Source organism: Dermacentor silvarum, chromosome 9 (assembly GCF_013339745.2).
Source record: "Dermacentor silvarum isolate Dsil-2018 chromosome 9, BIME_Dsil_1.4, whole genome shotgun sequence".
NCBI lineage: Eukaryota > Metazoa > Arthropoda > Arachnida > Ixodida > Ixodidae > Dermacentor > Dermacentor silvarum.
In genome coordinates this window covers 106,073,176-106,092,099 of record NC_051162.1, presented here as the reverse complement: position 1 = coordinate 106,092,099, position 18,924 = coordinate 106,073,176, and the positions used below count along the sequence as shown (strand labels likewise).

General features: G+C 47.3%; 1 protein-coding gene across 1 annotated transcript in view; it reads right to left on the bottom strand.

Annotated features, from left to right (window-relative positions):
- Positions 1–18,924, bottom strand: part of LOC125939879 (venom metalloproteinase antarease-like TfasMP_A) — a 50,094-nt gene that overhangs the window by 18,110 nt on the left and 13,060 nt on the right. The window contains exons 5-7 of the mRNA XM_049655386.1: positions 12,191–12,314; positions 7,797–7,853; positions 2,667–2,800 (exon numbers count right to left, since the gene is read on the bottom strand). Of these exons, the coding sequence (XP_049511343.1) occupies positions 2,667–2,800; positions 7,797–7,853; positions 12,191–12,314 (315 nt within the window). The remainder of the gene's footprint in view (positions 1–2,666; positions 2,801–7,796; positions 7,854–12,190; positions 12,315–18,924) is intronic.

The following is an 18,924-nucleotide window of genomic DNA, read 5'->3' as shown; positions in this document are numbered from 1 at the left end:
AGGCGAAACAGCACCGTGGTTCTAACGTTCGCTCCAAACACAGACCGCCCAGAGAAGATCAACTTGGGTTTCACAAGACACGAGACAATTGACAACGTTGAGACACCACCGCGGTTCTTCGAGTGTCAGCGCTATGGACATGTGGCCAAGTACTGCCGTCGTGATCAGCGGTGTAAGAGATGTGGAGGACCGCATGATTTCAAAACATGCACGTGCAGCGAGAACTTTCTTTGTGAAAACTGTAGTGGTGGTCATCTAGCTAGTTATAGCAAGTGTCCTCCGCTGGCAGCGGAAATGAAGCGAGAGAAAACGTTTGTCTTGCGGCCAACAGCAAAGGATGAGAAGAATGAGACGAAGAAAAAGACGGAGAGTCGCAGAGAGTCAAACGACATTAAATGGAGTGAAACTGATTTCCCAAGCCTGAAGCCTCCTTCAGGAACCCAGGTCACAGTGGTGCCATCGCGCAGAGGACCGGCTAAAGCAGTCAAACCAATGAACAGAGACCCCAGAGAAGAGAGGACTGCTGAACAACCGGAACAGCGAAGGTATGTGTCTGCACTGCAGCAACCCCAATCGCGTGGTGATGAAAAAACACCACAGGAGGACTGCCAAGAGGTGCTACATGCTCTCTTCAAGGCCTTGCGATCACACATAGAGAAGATGCCGGCGAGCTCGATGAAGGACATGCTCGAAGTAGTCCTGGCTCTCGAGTCGGTGATTCTAAGCTCTGCCTCTTCTTAAAGCACCTAACAGTATGGATGTGGTCAGGACACAATGTTCACCATCTCGCCCCAAGGTGCCACTTATTATGCAATGCAACTGTGCTGGTCTTACGTGCCATTTATCTGAACTGTCGCTTTTCTTACGCAACATGCCTGTGCCAATATTGGCCCTGTCCGAGGCTGGTCTTCCAAGTTCCAGATCAATTGCTGGTTATGTCGCACATGGAAACCAAAGTATTCCGACATTTCTGAATGGAAGCGCCACGCTATATGTCAGACGTGAAATACCACATTACGTTCTACCAGTTCAAGACCTTTGCTGCAGTGCATTGGAGGTCACTGCTGTAAAAGTGCGGCTGGGAAACTGAAGCATCAGCGTGGCGCCCGTATATGTGAGCTCTCGCTAGAAGATCTCGATGGGAGAAATTATAAGAGACCTCTGCAGCCGCTGCCAGGCTCTGCGGATTATATGTGGGGACTTTAACGCAGACCATAGTCTCTGGGGCGACAAGGTGATTGATGCACGTGGGATGCAAATTGTTAGTGCTTTAGACACTGCGGGACCTGCGTGGCGAATGACAAACAACCGACGTTTTTTCGACCATTGGCCTCTTACAGTGTCATTGAGTTGACATTACACTCAGCGGACATCCTCGCATCGTCAACGACGAGTAAAGATAGAATTGGTAGTGAGCATTTTCCTGTCTTCGTCAACATTGCTGGATATAGAACCAACGGCCGACAATCCTGTCCTGTGACGCATTGGGATACCTACAGGGACGGCCTAAGTGAATCATCTGGAGACCTGTTCGCGGACATGCTACGTAGCAAGAGATTAGCTACCGCTGAGCTGAAGCTACCCGACCACTTCCCCGCTCCTGATCTAGAGCTAAGAAATCTATGCGCTGCTCGCAGAAGAGCGGAACGGAGGCTGATGAGGACGAAGGGCGACCCACCAATGTAGACAGTATAATATAACAGAATTAACGGGGTGATTCGACGTTGCACGAGGAAACTAAGAAGAAATCAATGAGCAGCATTTTGTGCAAGCCTAACGGTCTTCACCCCAGTTCCAAAGATATGGTGGGTCGTTAATTTTAACCGCACTGTGCAAGAAGCACAAGAAAATGAGGACAGGACAGAGCGCAGACTACGAACTTTATTTCCTGAAACGACAGAAGGCCTTATTATAGGCAACGTAATGTCATGCGCCACCCGGATGCTAAAAAATTAGACAAATTGCCGCCACCAACACGAAGTGTGCACACTATCTTTCACTTGCGAATATAAAAAAAATTGATACGACTAGAAAAACCGCATCCAGATGTCCATTTTAAACGCAGAATAACAGCAAAAAAATCAGGAAGTGAAAACGAAAAACATTAACAAGAAGATTTGACAAAAAGCATATGCGAAGTTAACAAAAACTGACGTCAGTAAGAACAGAAAAGCATATGATGATGAAAACAACATGGCCAAAGGATTGTAAAAAGCTTAAGAACTCATATATGGCCATCGATAAAAGCAACTTCCCTGTCTGAAAGTAAAATTCAAGGCGTGCTTACGCACTTCGCGCTATGTGGCCAGATGAAAGCTTCAATAATTTCCCTTTCTGTTTTATCACGTGCTTTTGTCATCACCCCGATTTAATTTAACTTCGGTGAGCAGTCGCAACTCTTGCAATGGAAAGTCGAATGTCCACCATTGCTACTCCCTATCTATATAGTATGCTCTCGCATGCAATCATTAATACAGCGGCCAGTTTGCCCTATGTACGCTCTCCCACAAGATAGAGGAATACAGTATACAACAGGGGAGACACACTTCGTGAATAACATTGCATGCTTCTGCCCGCCCTCAGATATTTTTTTCTGTTTGGACATCAGCGAGGAAATCTAACCACTTACAAAGTTGCCGCTGACAGATGTTACTAAATCAACTCACCCCATTAAACATGGCAGCAAGGTACCGGAGAAGTTCCTCGGTTGTGTTAAACGCACTTGTATAGTTCCGGCTCACCACAATGCATACTTCCACAAGAAACACTTCAGGGGTATCCCGTTCTTCTCCTTTCGTTGCTGCAAAATTGACAAAGTTGACAAAATCAGATTGACAAAATTGGTAAGCTACACTTTGCATTATGAGGAAATCGTGATTTCCACCATAAAAATGCTCGCTCCAACGTAAGCTTCACAAAATATTTGTTTGTTATTTACGTTAACATTACTGTTGCTAGTGTCGTGGTAGTTATTTACTGGCACAATGTTTACTGAAAGAAAAACACGGTAACGATAAGACGGCTACAATTATCTTCAGTAGGATATTATGATTCTTGGCCTAATGTTCGCAGTGTTCATGAGTTCTGTTCTTGATTTTAGACTATGATAGCCTTGTTTGAGGGCCACAACTTTACAAGAAAATATTAGAAAACTGCATCTAATCTAATTACGCATATGCTTGTATATTTCCTAAAACTCGTCATCTCGTTCACATTTCTGACCTGTTCAGGACATTTCTCGCTATTCACTGTAGCGTTCCTACTTAAAATGGCACAATATACTTAGAGCTTTGCTGTAGAACTGGCGCCCCTCTTGTGTACATTTATGGCAACTTCATCCTCCTGTTCTCCCTTCCCCAGGCTCCTGCGCTTCTTCGTCATATATCTCCACAGCTGCTGCGAAGGCTCATTCCGCTACATTCCTAGCAACTGGACGTGATAATTTAGCATCTTGCCGTTATTATAAGCTTAGAATCATGAGAAACACACTATTTAAGTGGACCTTGCCGGAATAAAAAGAAAATTAGCCTATATTACCCGGAAACCAGAGGAGTGCATATGAAATGCTTCCGCGCGAGCCGTGGCGATCGAGTCGCAAACTTTCTCTTACGTACCTTGTTAAACCTGCTACTGAAGCAGGCGTTTAGCGTCTCTGCAGTGAACCATAGAAATGTATATGTTATGTTGGTGTAACGATATGTAATATATTTAGAGGGAAGCTGTTAGGGTGAATTCTGTACCAATTTTTGTGTGATGCTGAAGGCCGGTTTTCGACGGAGTGATCGCTATCAAACGTCAATCAGAAAACAGCCAGTAACGCACCATGCGACGGAGCTCCGAACTTCCTTTGAAACGTAGCTATCAATAATTATGAAATAATGAAACTGACTATGCCTATATGTTACCTAATAAAACAGCAACTGCACTGTCAGGAGTATTTTAGCCAGTAATCGGTAACTTTTCATTTTAATGTCGCGGTTTAGTGGGTCCATGCGAGAGGTTGAATGGCTGCGACGGTGAAGGCAGACGGCATGATAGGCATCAGAAACTTTGAATGATGCTTAAGATTCACCTTTAAGAGTGGAACTCAGTAGCATTAACAGATGCCTGACTGCATCTCACGCTTCCTAGCAACTGCAGCTTTTGTAACCGCTCATGTAGCGCTCTCAGGAAGGTTGCACAAGGTCAGTTTTCAGTTTTTGAGTTCACCTTTAGGTAATCAATTATACGTCTACAAATTCACCAAATAATGCTACAAACCTAAACTAGGCTTAATAATTATATAATACTGTAAAATTATAAGCATGTGGACAATTGGTAAAAACTGAAAAAAAACTAAATTTCCTGCTATCCTGAGGAGTGTGAAGCTATAGGCTAATTTAGGAGCTTGATAATGTCTATCTGTGTTATCTGTGTAGTAAGGGTTTATTTAAGGTCAGTCAAGTGACCACACGATGATTTCGGGGTCCCTTGGTTCTCTGGGCACGAAGGCCAAATCACCCGCACCCGAGTGGCACCCGCATGCCGGGTGCCACTCGCTACTCTCCACAGCTGCTGGTGCTTTCGTGAGGAGTGCAAAAATGCCTCCACTGGAGAATATGAGCGTTGCTTCTACGTAATGCACCAGAAAAACTAGGACTAAGCAGCGCGACCGTAATCCACGAAAGAAGAGAAGCAAACGCGCATTTAAAGGGACACTAAAGCAAAACAATAAATCAACCTAGACTGATAAAGTATTCTTCAAAAACTCTGCTGTCAATAATTACGCTGCAATAGGTCAATCATGAGAAGAGAAAATGAAGCTAAAAGTTATTTTTGTTAAATTTCGCATGGAAACCCCAACGCCAGCACTTCAGTGTGACGTCACGACTACTAAAGTAATTTTTTGGATTTGGGCCACGTTGGCTCATTAAAAGCTCGCGAGACTTGCCATATACAGTCTGGGGCTCCTTTAGAACACAATGTAGATGTACTCAACGCCATCCGCGCGCCGCTCTAAGTGCCCCGCGTTTAAATGGCTAGTTTATAGCGCCACTCTTGAACACCACGTTAAGCACCTGAAAGGAAAGTCTGTTGGCGCACGCGCCTCCCCGTGTCTCGTGAGAGAGAATAAAAAAGTTCAGTATTTGTTTGGAACTCATCGCTCATGGTCTCATTGCTCTTCGCCCGCGCTAGCAACCAACAGTGGTGACCCAACATGAACACGCACATCGGCATCGACGCGCCTACCGTGTCTGCAGTCGAATTGAAGCTGCCCCCCTTTTGGCCCGCCGACCCCGAGCTCTGGTTCTTCCAAGTCGAGGCACAATTCGCCGCCCTGCGCATCACAGCCGACCTCACGCGCAACCATCACATCTTGAGTAGCTTGCCGCCAGCTACAGCCAGCGAGGTCGGCGATTTGCTTCTCGCCCCACCTGCGGAAAACACCTACCAAACTTTGAAGGAGACACTCATTCGACGCCTCACACCATCCGAACCCGAAAGGTTACGGCAGCTCCTGAACGACACGGACCTTGGCGACCGCACGCCATCTCAACTACTGCGCCACGCGCACGTTGCTGGGGAGACTCTGAAGAAATATCTTGCGTAGCAGCGTGCTGTCGAGACCTGTAACGCTTTCCACAAGACGCTGCAATCTTTACCGCTAAAGAATTAACTGAGACCAAGAATACGCTGTCAAAATACATGCTGGTGAGCTGGTGTGGGAACTTCAATGTGGCGTCGCCACTCGCCTTCTGTGTTTTTCGTTTCTTTCTGGCTTACCAAGCCGCTTCTCGCGGCAAGAGTGGTGTTTTCGGTATTGTGGAAGGCTAATTAATCTACTGATACTAAAGAAATCATTTTTCCCTTTAGTGTTCCTTTAAGGATCCACTGTATAACTCTTCGCACCATTAGCATTCGCCTTAAGGGAGTTTCAGCCCTAATTTATCTTTCTGTATCATTTTCTATTTAGTTGTTCATGAATATTGAATTAGCAGTTCTCTGTTATCCTTGTGTGCACTCCTGAGTGCTTTTGTTACACTGTGATTTTCTGATCCAACAAATATTTTGTGCACATGGTTACAGTATGTTTTATTTTTTTCTTAAATTTTTCACCAAATGAGTGCCATTTCAGCGTTGGTGTATCTGATTGGAGTTATATATATTCTAAAAACGAATGCCTTGTCAGGGAGAGCAAAGATACACATCGAGCCACATAGTTTCTGGATTTTCATCTGTGTTCCTGATGTCATACTATTCATGTCGACAAAATACCAAAAAAATCTAATGAATAAATACTGCAGTAATATTTCGCATGCTTTTGTATTGTCTTTTATTGATCGACTCTCAAGTAAAATGGTTCTACGAGGTTAGTCGGGTAACACTTTTAACAATACTCAAGTGGATAGTTTGGCGCGGCCTCTGTTTTAAAAGCACGAGGCTTCTTGCGGCTAGAGTATGCCGTCAAAATGACGCTATGTCGGGCATATGAGCGGCAACGTTATTACCCGCAACACCTGTAAAATGCATTTCCCATGCGTTCTGATCGAAAAAAAAAACCCGGTGTTCAGGCTAATTGGTCAACGTAGGTAGGAATATTTTATCAATTTGTATTTTACTGCTATTAGTGGAGTACATAATGGGAAAATATTTCAACAACATTGGCTGCGCCGTGGTGATGTCACAGCATAATATGTATTAGCTTGTGACGGGCGGTATAATTACGAGACTAGAAACGTGTAAGCTTTGTCGCCAAATTCTCAACAGATTCGCCAATTAGACAGCGAGACAAACAGTCCTGCCTTGCCTCACTACCACACAAAGTGAATCGCTAAAGACTTTTCCTAGTTTGCGGGAGCATTGCAGACTACTTTGGAATGCACGAATAAATATTAATGAGACGTAATCAAGCAGTCCATCTCTATTGGATAAGTGCATACCGTGTTCACCGCGGTCACTATCATCACTTCAATGTTTTGGTGCTTTTTGGCACAATTCTGGCACAGATTTCAACTATTCCATTTGATTTTACTGATTTCGCTTCCACATCTGCACTGTTAGTAAGCGGTGACAAGGTCTTATATTTTTTGATGACTTTTCTGGCCATTTGAAGGAATTGGGAATGTTTAACTCCTCTATTGAACTCGGCTTGCAATTTTTACACATCTTATGCAAGATTTATTACGTTTTAAGCAGAGTACAAAAATTGTCATATTTTCCGCATGTTGATGAGCGTATGTTTATGTCACTAAAGCATAACAATGCCTTCTTAAGCATCCTTTGAAATGCATATGATCTCGGTTAAGTCAACGCAGAAACATTCTTTGAAATCTATTTTTGCTGTATATGGTATGCAAACAAGCCGAATACATATATTCTACAATTAAACAAAATTTTATGAATTCATAAGCCCGCCACAAACTGAATAAAGCAGGTGTAATGGTTGTTACCCTTTGTAAAATGCACCTTGGATAGTGTCATTTTATCCAATCTGCGAATTCCGTGGTATTGTGGAAATGTACTAATGCATAATTAAAATTAACCATTTACTCTTTGTTTCTTTACAGTTTTTTTGTCGTTTTTGTGGCAATAAATTGTGTCAAGGATTTTTTTTGACGACAAATATTTTTGCAATGCACAGATACCTCTTATTTCCGCAATAACAGCATTTGCGTAACACATCTCGTTTATTTTTAGATTTAAAAACTTATGCTTTAGAGGCTAATGTGATTGTAAATAAAAAGTGGCTATTTCCGTAAATGCTAGTGAAGTGTTTTTTCTTAAGGCGTAACATCGTAAAAGGAAATGACACTTACTAATGTTTATAGGGTCGCAGTACTGCTTGTAGGCATCTTCATCATCTTCTGCGTTATCTAGAAATAAGTAGCGTTACATATCTTAAGAATGTTTGATCATTTGACAGGACTCATGAATGTAACGGACCTACCGAGTGTGAGGTGCATTCCTTTAGATGATATGTACTGAGATATTTGTTATGCGTAAAACATTCGTTTGCAGCGATAGCTGTTTATGGGCTAAGCCTCCATGTAATTTTGTGTCCACTTTTCTCTCAGGCTTATTTTCGGACACGCTGTACCTCCTAACAGCCCCGCCGCTAAGCCCACGCGCGGCGCATGTGTGAATGTAAAGTCAGAAAAAGCTTTCTGAATATATATGATTCGGCCCATAGACATGAGGCGTTTCTTGTCCCACATATCTTATTTAGCGTCGCTCTAACTCACACCAGCCGGGGCCCCTCGATCTTGCCCGGAATGGACGCCTCACGCCTCACTAGAAACGCCTCACGTATCCCCACAAGAGACGGTAGATCATTTCGGCAGATCATGGGCCCATCACCGATCAACGACGAGGTGCCGAATGCCATGGCAACCGACGCTGTCGTTGATGCTATCACGTTACCGGAGTTTTGCTAATCCGATTCGAAACTCTGGTCTCTGAGCGTCGAGCCACTTTTCCAAAGGCACTGCGTGACTTCACAAACTGCCATGTACGACCACGTCATAGGTGCGCTACCGCCTGCTGGCATTGCCATCATGAGGGATATTGTGCGCTCTCCGCCTCCAGAAAACCCGTATGACATCCTAAAGACGGAACTCATACGGAGAGCAACTGAGTCTGAACGGCGTATGCTGCAGCAGCTGCTCACCGCGGAGGAACTCGGTAACTGAAAGCACACTGAGCTTCTGCGTAGCATGCGGCATCTCATCGGGGACCACTCTACTGCATTGGACGCATCGATTCTTCGCGCAATCTTCCTGCAGCGGCTTCCTCAGCAGGTGCTGATAATTTAAGTCTGTCCTCCTTTGACTCCCTCGACTCCTGGACAAGATCATGGACGGCCGACAAGATCATGGATGTCGGCGCCCCCATGCTATCTGCCATCGAGATACCACGTGTTTCATCATACGAAGCGCCGGTTCGCGACGACCACTTGGACCGCCTTCTTGATGCTAACGAGCAACTCAACCGCAAAGTAGAGCAGCTCACCGCCCAGCTGAACTTGCTTAACTATACCGAGGACGTAGTGCACCAACACACCAACGCTACAGTGGTACCCGCAACCGGTCGCCAGGGATTCCACGAAACCTGTGTTGGTACCTACGCCGTTACTAAGCACGCGCTCGCCAGTGCCGTCAGCCTTGTGCGTTGGCGGCAAACGCTCGGGCCACGCACTGAAGGCTGCCAGTGCTTTAGGCCCAATATCAAGCTGCTTATTCCACCTCAAAGACCGTGTCACGAAGGTCCGATATCTCATCCACACTGGTGCAAAAGTGTCAGTTATTCCGGCTACGCTGGAACACCGTTGACCACGTCACACCACGCCACTTGTCACTCCTGTTAACGGCTCGGCCATGCGGATCCATGGACAGAAGTGTGTCGCACTGGACATTGGCTTGAAACGCATGTTAAGATGGATTTTCTCAATCGCCGATGTACGCCTGGTAATTATAGGTGCGTATTTTCTTTGGCATTTCAAGCGTGTGGTAGTCCTCCTACACAGCCGTCTCCTGGATTCCGAGACGCACCTAGCGGTTCATGGCGTCACATCACGTTTACCACCCTTGCGTCTGGTGCAAGCTCATGCCATAGTCTCCCCACCGTGGTCTATGCTTCTCGAAGAATTTTACTATCTGTTCCGAGCTCCTTCTCTCGAATATCCCGTACGTCACAATGTAACCAATCACATTGTGATTGTGGGAGCACTCGTTTTTGCACGTCCCCGTCGCATCGCGTCTGCCCGCTGCAAGATTGCGCGGCAAGGAATTCGAGCATATGCTTGAGCTCGGGCATGTCCGCCCCTCATCTGGTCCCTGTTCATCATCGCTACCCTTTGGTGCTGATCCCGTCAGGTAACTGGAGACCGTACAGTGACTACCGCTCTCTTAACAACATGACGGTACCGGACCGTTATCCCATACCACACATCCATGACTTTACCGCATTACTGCACGGTTGCACCACATTCAGCGAAGCAGATCTATTGAGCCTTCCGATGTACCGGAGAGTGCCATTATAACCCGGTTTGGCATGTATGAATATCTACGTATGCCATTGGGTCTACGAAATGCCACACAAACGTTTCAACGGTTTGTTGAACAGGTTATTCATGGTTTGACCTGCTGCATCGCATACATCGACGATATCCTCGTCTGCAGCACGTCAGCAAAGATCACGGGTTTCACCTGCGTCAGGATTTCGCGCGACTTCGAAAATATGGGCTAGTCTTAAAACGGACCGAAGAGGAAAATTGGTGTTTCTGCGTTAAACTTCCTTGGTCATCGCGTGGATTCAAGCGGTATCTCTCCTCCTGCCGCTGTGTGGAAGCCATAATGCAGTTTCAACAACCATCGACTACGAAGAGCCGGACCATCACCGACATGCTTTCGAAGTACGTTGCGACCGATCACCATGACTGGGACCTTCATTTACCATATGTGATGTTCGCTTGTGATTCATCGCGTCACGACATCACCGGCTATTCACCATTTTGTCTCCTATATCACCGAGAAACAGCGTTGCCCATGGACATCTCGCTGCCCTCTCCCGCCCGTTCTGCCACTGAATACACCCGCCACGCGATCGCCGATCACGTGTGGCAGCTCGCCCGCACCTGTCTAGAGGCCTCACAGGAGTATCAGAAGCGCATATATGAACGTCACCATCGCCACATACACTTTTCCACGGGTTCTGTGGTGCTTGTCTTCCCTTCACTTCACTTCACTTCACTTTATTACCTTAAAGGCCCCCAGGGTGGTTGGGGGGGTATTACATAAGGGTGGGCAACAAATATAAAGCCAATAAATACACAAGGAAAGGATGTTTAAGTAGACGTTTGCTCGCGTTTAAATATGGAAGTTATACAGTTCAAGAATGTGGATGGGCAGGTGGTTGCGGCGATGTCGTGTGGAAGGTTGTTCCAGTCAGAGGCTAAGCGTGAGAAGAATGATGAGGCAAAAGTGGTAGTGTGCGCACGTGGTCGGGTGACGTGGAGGGGATGACCACTGCGAAGTGAAATGCGTGCCGGAGGACTGATGTAGGGTGTATGATTAAGCGAGCTGTAAAAAAACTTATTGAATAAGTACAAACTAGCGATGCGACGACGACAAGCCAGGGTTGATATGCCGGACTCTGCTTTTAACGATGATATACTGGTATAGTATGAATAACATGAATGAATGAATCTTGTGGCATAATTTTGTACTGATTCTAGGCACTTTATCATATATTTTTGGTTAGGGCTCCAGATGGCAGATGTATATTCCAGCGTAGAGCGTACGAGTGACATGTAGGCAAGCAGTTTTAGGTCTGGTGCGCGTGGCGTAGATGAGGTTTTAAGAACCCAAGGCTTTTGTTAGCAGATGATACGATTTTAGTGACATGCGCGTTCCAGGTTAGATCATTAGACAACGTTACGCCGAGGTACTTATAAGACTGTGTTAATTCTATGGTGACATGCGAGATAGTATAAGGGAACAGGAGATGATTACGTCTTCGGTTGAACGACACGAGCTTCCATTTATCGAGGTTTAGTCGGGGTTTAGTTTAGTTTTAGGGTTTAGTTTAGTTATTGGTCACTCATCTGCCGTGTGTCCCTTTCCAAAAAAAAAAAAAAAACTGCTGGCGCGTTGCAGCGGTCCATACCGTGTGGTGCGACAAGGGACCGATGTTACATATCAAATCATTCCCGCCGACCCCTTAGCGTCGTCGTCAGCTGCAAGTGACATCGTTCACGTAGCGAGACTTTAGCCCTATAACATACCTTTCACCACGGACGCGTAGCTTAAGCACTGGGATGGTGCTTCTAATGCCGGGGGTGATTATACGGAACAGCCACCATAGTGTGGCTGCACTGAAGTGGAAGAAGATGACGTGTTCCCGATTGGTCGCCATCTCGGCCATCGTTAGCCTATGTGTAAATATATTATAAATAGGCTTGTACATCAGCTACACGTAACAGTATGCATTTCATAATGGCCCTTAAATGAGTATACTTTAGGTACGGTGAGTCAAAATTACAGCCTTAGTTTCACGTCTCGTTGTATAGCATGCAAAGTACAATATATATACAAAGAGATGATCAGGACTACTCAGGCAATATTCCTGCAATTATTCCCCAGTTAGACGAAGGAATCTACTATTTCGCATATTCAATGAACGAAGACGAGCTGTGAAAGAGCTGAGGGCTTACTTTCAGCGGACTTGTCGGTTGACTTTTGTTGAATCTCTGTGATCTCATGTGCAGAGCCCCCATTGCTTGATCGGCTCGCCACTGCAAGTGGAGCAATCTTGAGGTGGTGATTGAGAATTCCGTGCTGAAATGTTTAAGAATTTACCGAAGGGACAAATTTTCTTTATGCTCAGTATCCCGTAAAAAAGCAACACATTATCGAATATGATCGAAGTGTGGAAGGCATGATATCACCTGAGAATAGATTTTGGTCTGGCGAAGCACCTTAGTTTGTGCAACTAACTACGCGGTAAACAATCACAGTCAATATAGAGTACGTTGGGCTATCTAGGTATATCTTGACAATAGACTAGGTTCTGCAAATGACAGTGCTATTTTGGTGCAAATGTAATTTACAAACCAACGAAGGATGCCAAAATGAAACAACTATATTTTAAACGGTACGGAAGAGTGGCAAATGTCGAGGCAACCTCAGCGACTGATTGCTAGTCGAAAATACGAAAAGGCATAAGGAAAGAACCGCTTTTGTGTTAGCAAGTACTGCAATCCATCTCTTTCTCCTAAGTACTCAGGCATTCATGAACCTGTATATACTCCATCTCAGGCACTAGCTACCTTATATATCGGACAACACAGCGATTTCGGATAACGCGCAGAGGTGGGCGGTGATTCTGGTTTGTGTTTTTTTTAAAATTAGCATTCTTCGTGTCCATGACGCATATTGTAGGGCTGGCAGTCAGCCATTCTGTCTATCTTTTTTTTATCTGCCTGTGGTACAAGCGGAAATCCATCAGCAAGAACACGATCGAGCAGGGCGGCCGAGCCCCCGACACGCCACGTGGCGGGAACAAAAGACCGGCTCCGGCGAGTGTTAAGAAACGGCTCACCACTGCTTCCAGACTACCTCCACTACCCAAAGAGCACGTTCGAGTCATAATCCGTCCCCATGGAGGACTGGACATTAGGAAGATGGGCCACCTCAGAGTTGCCCAGGAACTCACTACCGCCGCTAGACTTACGGAGGCGGATACGGCAGAGGATATCATATGTCCGAACATGGTGCAAAACATATTGGTGGCAAGCACACCATCAAAGCGCAACGCCATGGCCTACGCCGATGTGAAAGCAATACTTATAGAACAAGCAAGTTACGAAGTCAGTGCCTATTGCGCTGCCCCACAAAACTCGTGCAAGGGAGTTATTCGCTACATTGATCCAACCATCGAGCGGGAGGAGCTCAAACGCCTCATCATTCAACCCAAGAATCCAAGTGCCCTCGAAGTGAGAAGAAACAAGAACACAAGCACGGTAGTCATCCTGTTTGATGGACTCAAAGTCTCGGACTATGTAAAATGCGGTCCCAGTTTGGTAAAATGCTCACTGTTTCGCAGACAAACGGACGTTTGCTATGCATGTGGAAGGCTCGGTCACAGAGCCGATGTTTGCCCAACCCCTGAAATTGCAATCTGCCGCGGCTGTGGTGCGAGAAACCCGGACGATGAACACGAATGTACACCGAACTGCACCCTCTGCGGAGGCCCTCATCCCACGGCTGACAGAACCTGACAGCAAAGGTATCAAATACCGTTCGTCGTTAGACAACGGAGAAGAGAACGGCGCAACCGTGACCAATCTAACCTATCAACTAGGTCGCCAACCCCTCTCAAGCCGGCCCTAAACAGCTCGCACAGATCCGGGAGTCGATCCCGAGACCCCGGCGGCGGCGATGGCGATGAAGGACCGTGCCTCTTCTAGAAGACGCTCTTGGAACGCTCGTCTTCCAGGGCCCGCAAGGCTTCCAGGACCCGCACCCGCTCAAGGGGCCGCTCCCGTTCCAGGGGACCAGGAGTCCAGATCCAGGAGCCTGCTGATCGTGGTACCAGATGGGCTGATCGGGTCAAGGAATCGCCGAAAAAGGTAACGGGGGGTCAATCGCCAGAGCATAGTAGGATAGCACAGTTCGAAAAAAAAAACGCTTCGTTAAAATGCGCAATGGAGCAGCTTAGAGCAGAAATTGCAGAACTGAAAAAGGCTAGCAAGCGAGAGGCGGTTCAGGCCACTCAGGCCCCTGCGGCAGAAAATCCCATGGAGATCCCAGTAGCGGAAGAAACGCCCATGGAAATCCCAGTAGCGGAACCGACTGCCAATGGTCTCCCCAAGAAGAGGGCGTTGGCGGTTCATGCCTTAGACAAGAGCGCCAGTGTTCGCAAATTGGAAAAGACGATAGATAAAATTGACGAATCCCTCGAAAAAGTTCAAATTGTAATCGACAAACTCGCGGAGGCGGTCAGAGCACTAGGGGTCAGATGCGATAATCTGGAGCGCCAGGTTTCGGCAATGGCTCCAATTACGTCTACGGACCAACTAAATACTACTGACACTGAAAGGTCGGCAGCGGCTGCACTCCGCAGCACTTTATAAGACAAGCAAACTACTACGTACCACCATGGCGGCACATCACAGGGGAATTAATGTCTGGCAGTGGAACTGCCGGGGGCTCCATCGTAAAAAGAACGTCCTCCAGCAGTTCATTCGCTCTCACGCGGAAAAGCCGCATGTCATCTTATTACAAGAAACCCTCACGGATACGGTCACCCTACCGGGCTATAAATCGCATACCCGGTATGAAGATGGGAAAAGGGGCATCCGCACGCTAGTCACCAACAAATGTACGTTCATAGTCCACGATCTCAATCTTGAATCTAATAAGGTTGAACACTCGCTCGTAGAAATCATCCCCAGCGGACAGTTCAAGACAAGTGTATTTATACTTAACATATACAGTACACCCAAAGACCTCAGGCAAAGATTCGCAGCAATCATCAACAGGGCCGTTAGCAAAGCCAAGACATTGCCACTCCTGGTGGCCGGAGACTTCAACGCTCCGCATCAAGCATGGGGGTACACACAAGCTAACCGCAAGGGTGTTGACCTATGGCAAGCCACTGTCAATAATAATCTCGCACTTGTAACAGATCCGGCTTTTCCGACCAGGATCGGCAACTCCTGCTCTAGGGATACCACGCCTGATCTCTTTTTCATACCGAATGTAGAGTCCGCATCTTGGTCCAACCTGCACGTGGACCTGGGCAGCGATCACAATATCCTGGCCACCTGCATCAACGTGAGAAGCGGGAACCTCAAAGAGTTCACTTTACAGACTGGGACTCCTTTCGCAAGATTAGGGAGGATCGAGCACAAACACAGGACTCAGCACTTAGTATAGAGCAGTGGACTGCACAGTTAAAAGACGACATCAGGGCGGCGACAAAGAGAGTTCAGACTGAACTGGAGGTGGACAGGATGGATAGCCGCCTCGCTCATCTTCTAGAAGCTAAAAAATCCCCGTTAAACAGATGGAAAGGGCAGAAACTAAACCGAAGGCTCCGAAAAAAGATCGCGGAGCTCAACAAAACTATAGAAGAGCACTGCCAAACCCTGAGCAGACAACAGTGGGATGAGGTCTGCAATTCAGTGGATGGTCAGATGAGAGTTGGAGCTAAATGGAACCTACTCAAGCATTTACTCGATGACACAAATACCAAGTCGAATCAAAGACAAGTGATAGCGAAGGTTCTCCACGAGGCATCACAATCAGAGACGGTAGAGACCGTACTTGAACGACTCGCTCGCAAGTACTTGCCATTGGGCAGCTCGAGTGAAGAAGACAATCCGCCCTACAAAGGCTCACCTTGTCCCGAACTAGACGTCCCCTTCAAGTCATGCGAAGTAAGGGAAGCCCTCCAGAAACTAAATGGCAGGTCAGCCCCTGGTCCTGATGACATCCCCAACCGGGCCCTCAGAAACCTGGACGATGGTTCCATAGAACGGCTGACAGAAGAGATAAATGAAACATGGGAACGAGGGGTTGTCCCGCAGTCCTGGAAAATGGCCTCGGTCATCCTCATCCCAAAGCCTGGAAGACCTCCGAGTCTCACAAACCTCAGACCCATTTCACTTACGTCCTGCGTCGGAAAGGTGGCGGAACATGTCATAAACAATCCGAATCTCTAAGCACATCGAGCAACAAGGATTGTTTCCCTACAACATGATCGGCTTTCGTCCGGCCTTGTCAACGCAGGACGTGATGAAGCTTATCAAGTGTCAAATCATTGACAATACCACAAGAGATATAAGAGGCATCTTAGGCCTAGACTTGGAGAAGGCGTTTGACAATGTCTCCCATACGCGCATTCTGAACTCGATCTCAGAGCTCAATTTGGGAGAAGCCTTCCACAGATACATAAGCTCATTCCTCAGGGATCCCAAGGCCACGCTCAAAATTGGTGACCTCCAGTCTGACAATTTCAGTTTGGGCCCCAGAGGCACGCCACAAGGAGCGGTAGTCTCACCACTACTTTTTAACATTGCCATGAAGAAACTATCGGAAAGGCAGTCCAACATAGAAGGGATCCATCACACGCTCTACGCCGATAACATAACAGTCTGGTGCACCGGAGGAAGCGAAGGAGACGTCGAATTATGTTTACAGGAGGGTGTAGAATAAACAGAGATGTACCTAGAAAGTACGGGGCTTAGATGCTCCCTGAGCAAGTCTGAGCTCCTCCTCTACAGGCCAGTCAGGAGAGGCCGCAAACCTAGAGACTGGAAACCGTTGTCTGAAATAGACATAAAACTCTACACGAAAAGCGGCTGTACCATCCCCAGAGTAGACACCATTCGGGTCCTGGGCATGTTCATCGAATTCAATGGCAGTAATAATACGACGCTCAACAAGCTCACAGTCAAAACCGAGAACATGATCAGGCTCATCAACAGAGTGTCGAATAGGCGTGAATGCCTTCAAGAAGAAAACCTCCTCAGATTATTCCACGCCTTCCTCATGAGTCACATAGTTTATTATGTGGCAGCCATGCACAATTGGTATAACTCCGAAAAGACAAAAAACTTAACACGCTCGTCAGAAAGAGTATCAAAAGAGTACTAGGCATTCCGTTACGGGCGAGCACGGACCTCCTTATGCAATTAGGTGTGCATAACACTTTAGACCAGATAATTGAGGCCCAGGAGTCGGCCCAACTGGCCCGTCTATCCTGCACCCCGGCTGGAAAGAAGATCCTGGCGGTTCTTGGGATCAACCCTATACTCATGGAAGAACGGAAATATCAAATCTCAGAAGATCAAAGGAATAGTATACGAGTCGCACCGTTTGCCCGTAATGTTCATCCTCAACACAACGTAGGCAGACGCAGGGCAAGAGCCCTCGCTCTCCTCAAGAGTATCAAAGACGATCCCCACTCGGCATGTTTTGTCGACGCAGCCCAATATGGACCGTCGTCTAACTCTCGCCACTGCCATCGTTGATCACAACGGACAGATAGTGAATGCAGCTTCCCTGAAGTGCTCAACTCCATCCAGAGCGGAGCAGGTCGCAATTGATATGGCACTCCTAGACAGCAGCAAAACACAAATCTTCACTGAATCGAGATCGGCAGTCAGGGCTTTCGCTTCAGGGTCCATTGCTGAGGAGGCTCACAAGATTCTCAAGAACAAGATCATCTCTACGCATACCATCACGTGGTTTCCGGCTCACCTCGGCCCCCAGCTTGGCTCCTTGCCCAATCTCAATGACATCGCCCACTCCCAAGCGCGCGCACTAACCCACCGCGCGGGAATAGGGGCGAGCTCAGAGGCCGGGGTTCTCGAGTTTCGGGACACTCTCATTACTTTTGATATGGGGTTTATTGGCGTTAGGTCCAGCTCAAAGAGCACCCGATCAGTTCCAGCCAAACTCCAGCGCGAGGCAAAACCAGCGACACCGATCCGTTCGTCTTTCTCTTCCTCACTTCAGCAGCCATGCGACCACAGCGACGCTTGTGCTAACTTCGTCATTACAATAGCCCCACGAGAGAAGACTAGCCATCCTGGCGACTCACGGTGACGACACGATAGAGGGATCCTAATAAGGTTTAAGCCGGCTGACGTGCACAGTCTCGCGACCACGACGCCGCAGATCGTCAGACAGCGTGAGAGGTTCGACCACATAGTTTACAGCAGGTGTACAGGCGACGATCCGGTAGGGTCCGTATTATTGAGCCAGCAGCTTAGACGAAAGACCGGGAACGTGAGGCGGAATCCACAACCAGACGAGGGAGCCGACACGGAAAGTGGTAGGGCTCAGGTCGGTGTCATGTCGATTCCGCTGGTGGGCTTGACCTTCCGTCGTGAAGGTACGGGCCAGTTGGCGGCATTCTTCAGCGTACCTGGCTACTTCTGATATGGGTCGATATTCAGAGGCGCCAGGGTAGTATGGCAATACTGTATCGAGCATGCACGAGGGTTCTCGTCCATACAATAAAAAGAATGGTGAAAAGCCTGTGGTTGCTTGAGTCGCGGTATTGTAAGCGTAGGTGACAAAAGGGAGAATCATGTCCCAATTGGAGTGGTCCGACGCGACGTATGCAGTGAGCATGTCGCCAAGAGTGCGATTGAAGCGCTCAGTTAATCCATTGGTTTGCGGATGGTACGCGGTTGATGTACGGTGGACGACGTGGCACTCGGCAAGCAGAGCTTCGACCACTTGGGAAAGAAAGACACGTCCTCTGTCACTGAGAAGTTCTCGAGGAGCGCCATGTCGAAGCACGAAATTGCGCAGGATGAAGAAAGCAACCTCACGTGCTGTAGCGGCAGGAAGGGCGGCAGTCTCAGCATACCGGGTGAGATGGTCAACACCAACGATTATCCACCGGCTTCCAGACGTAGAGCATGGGAGT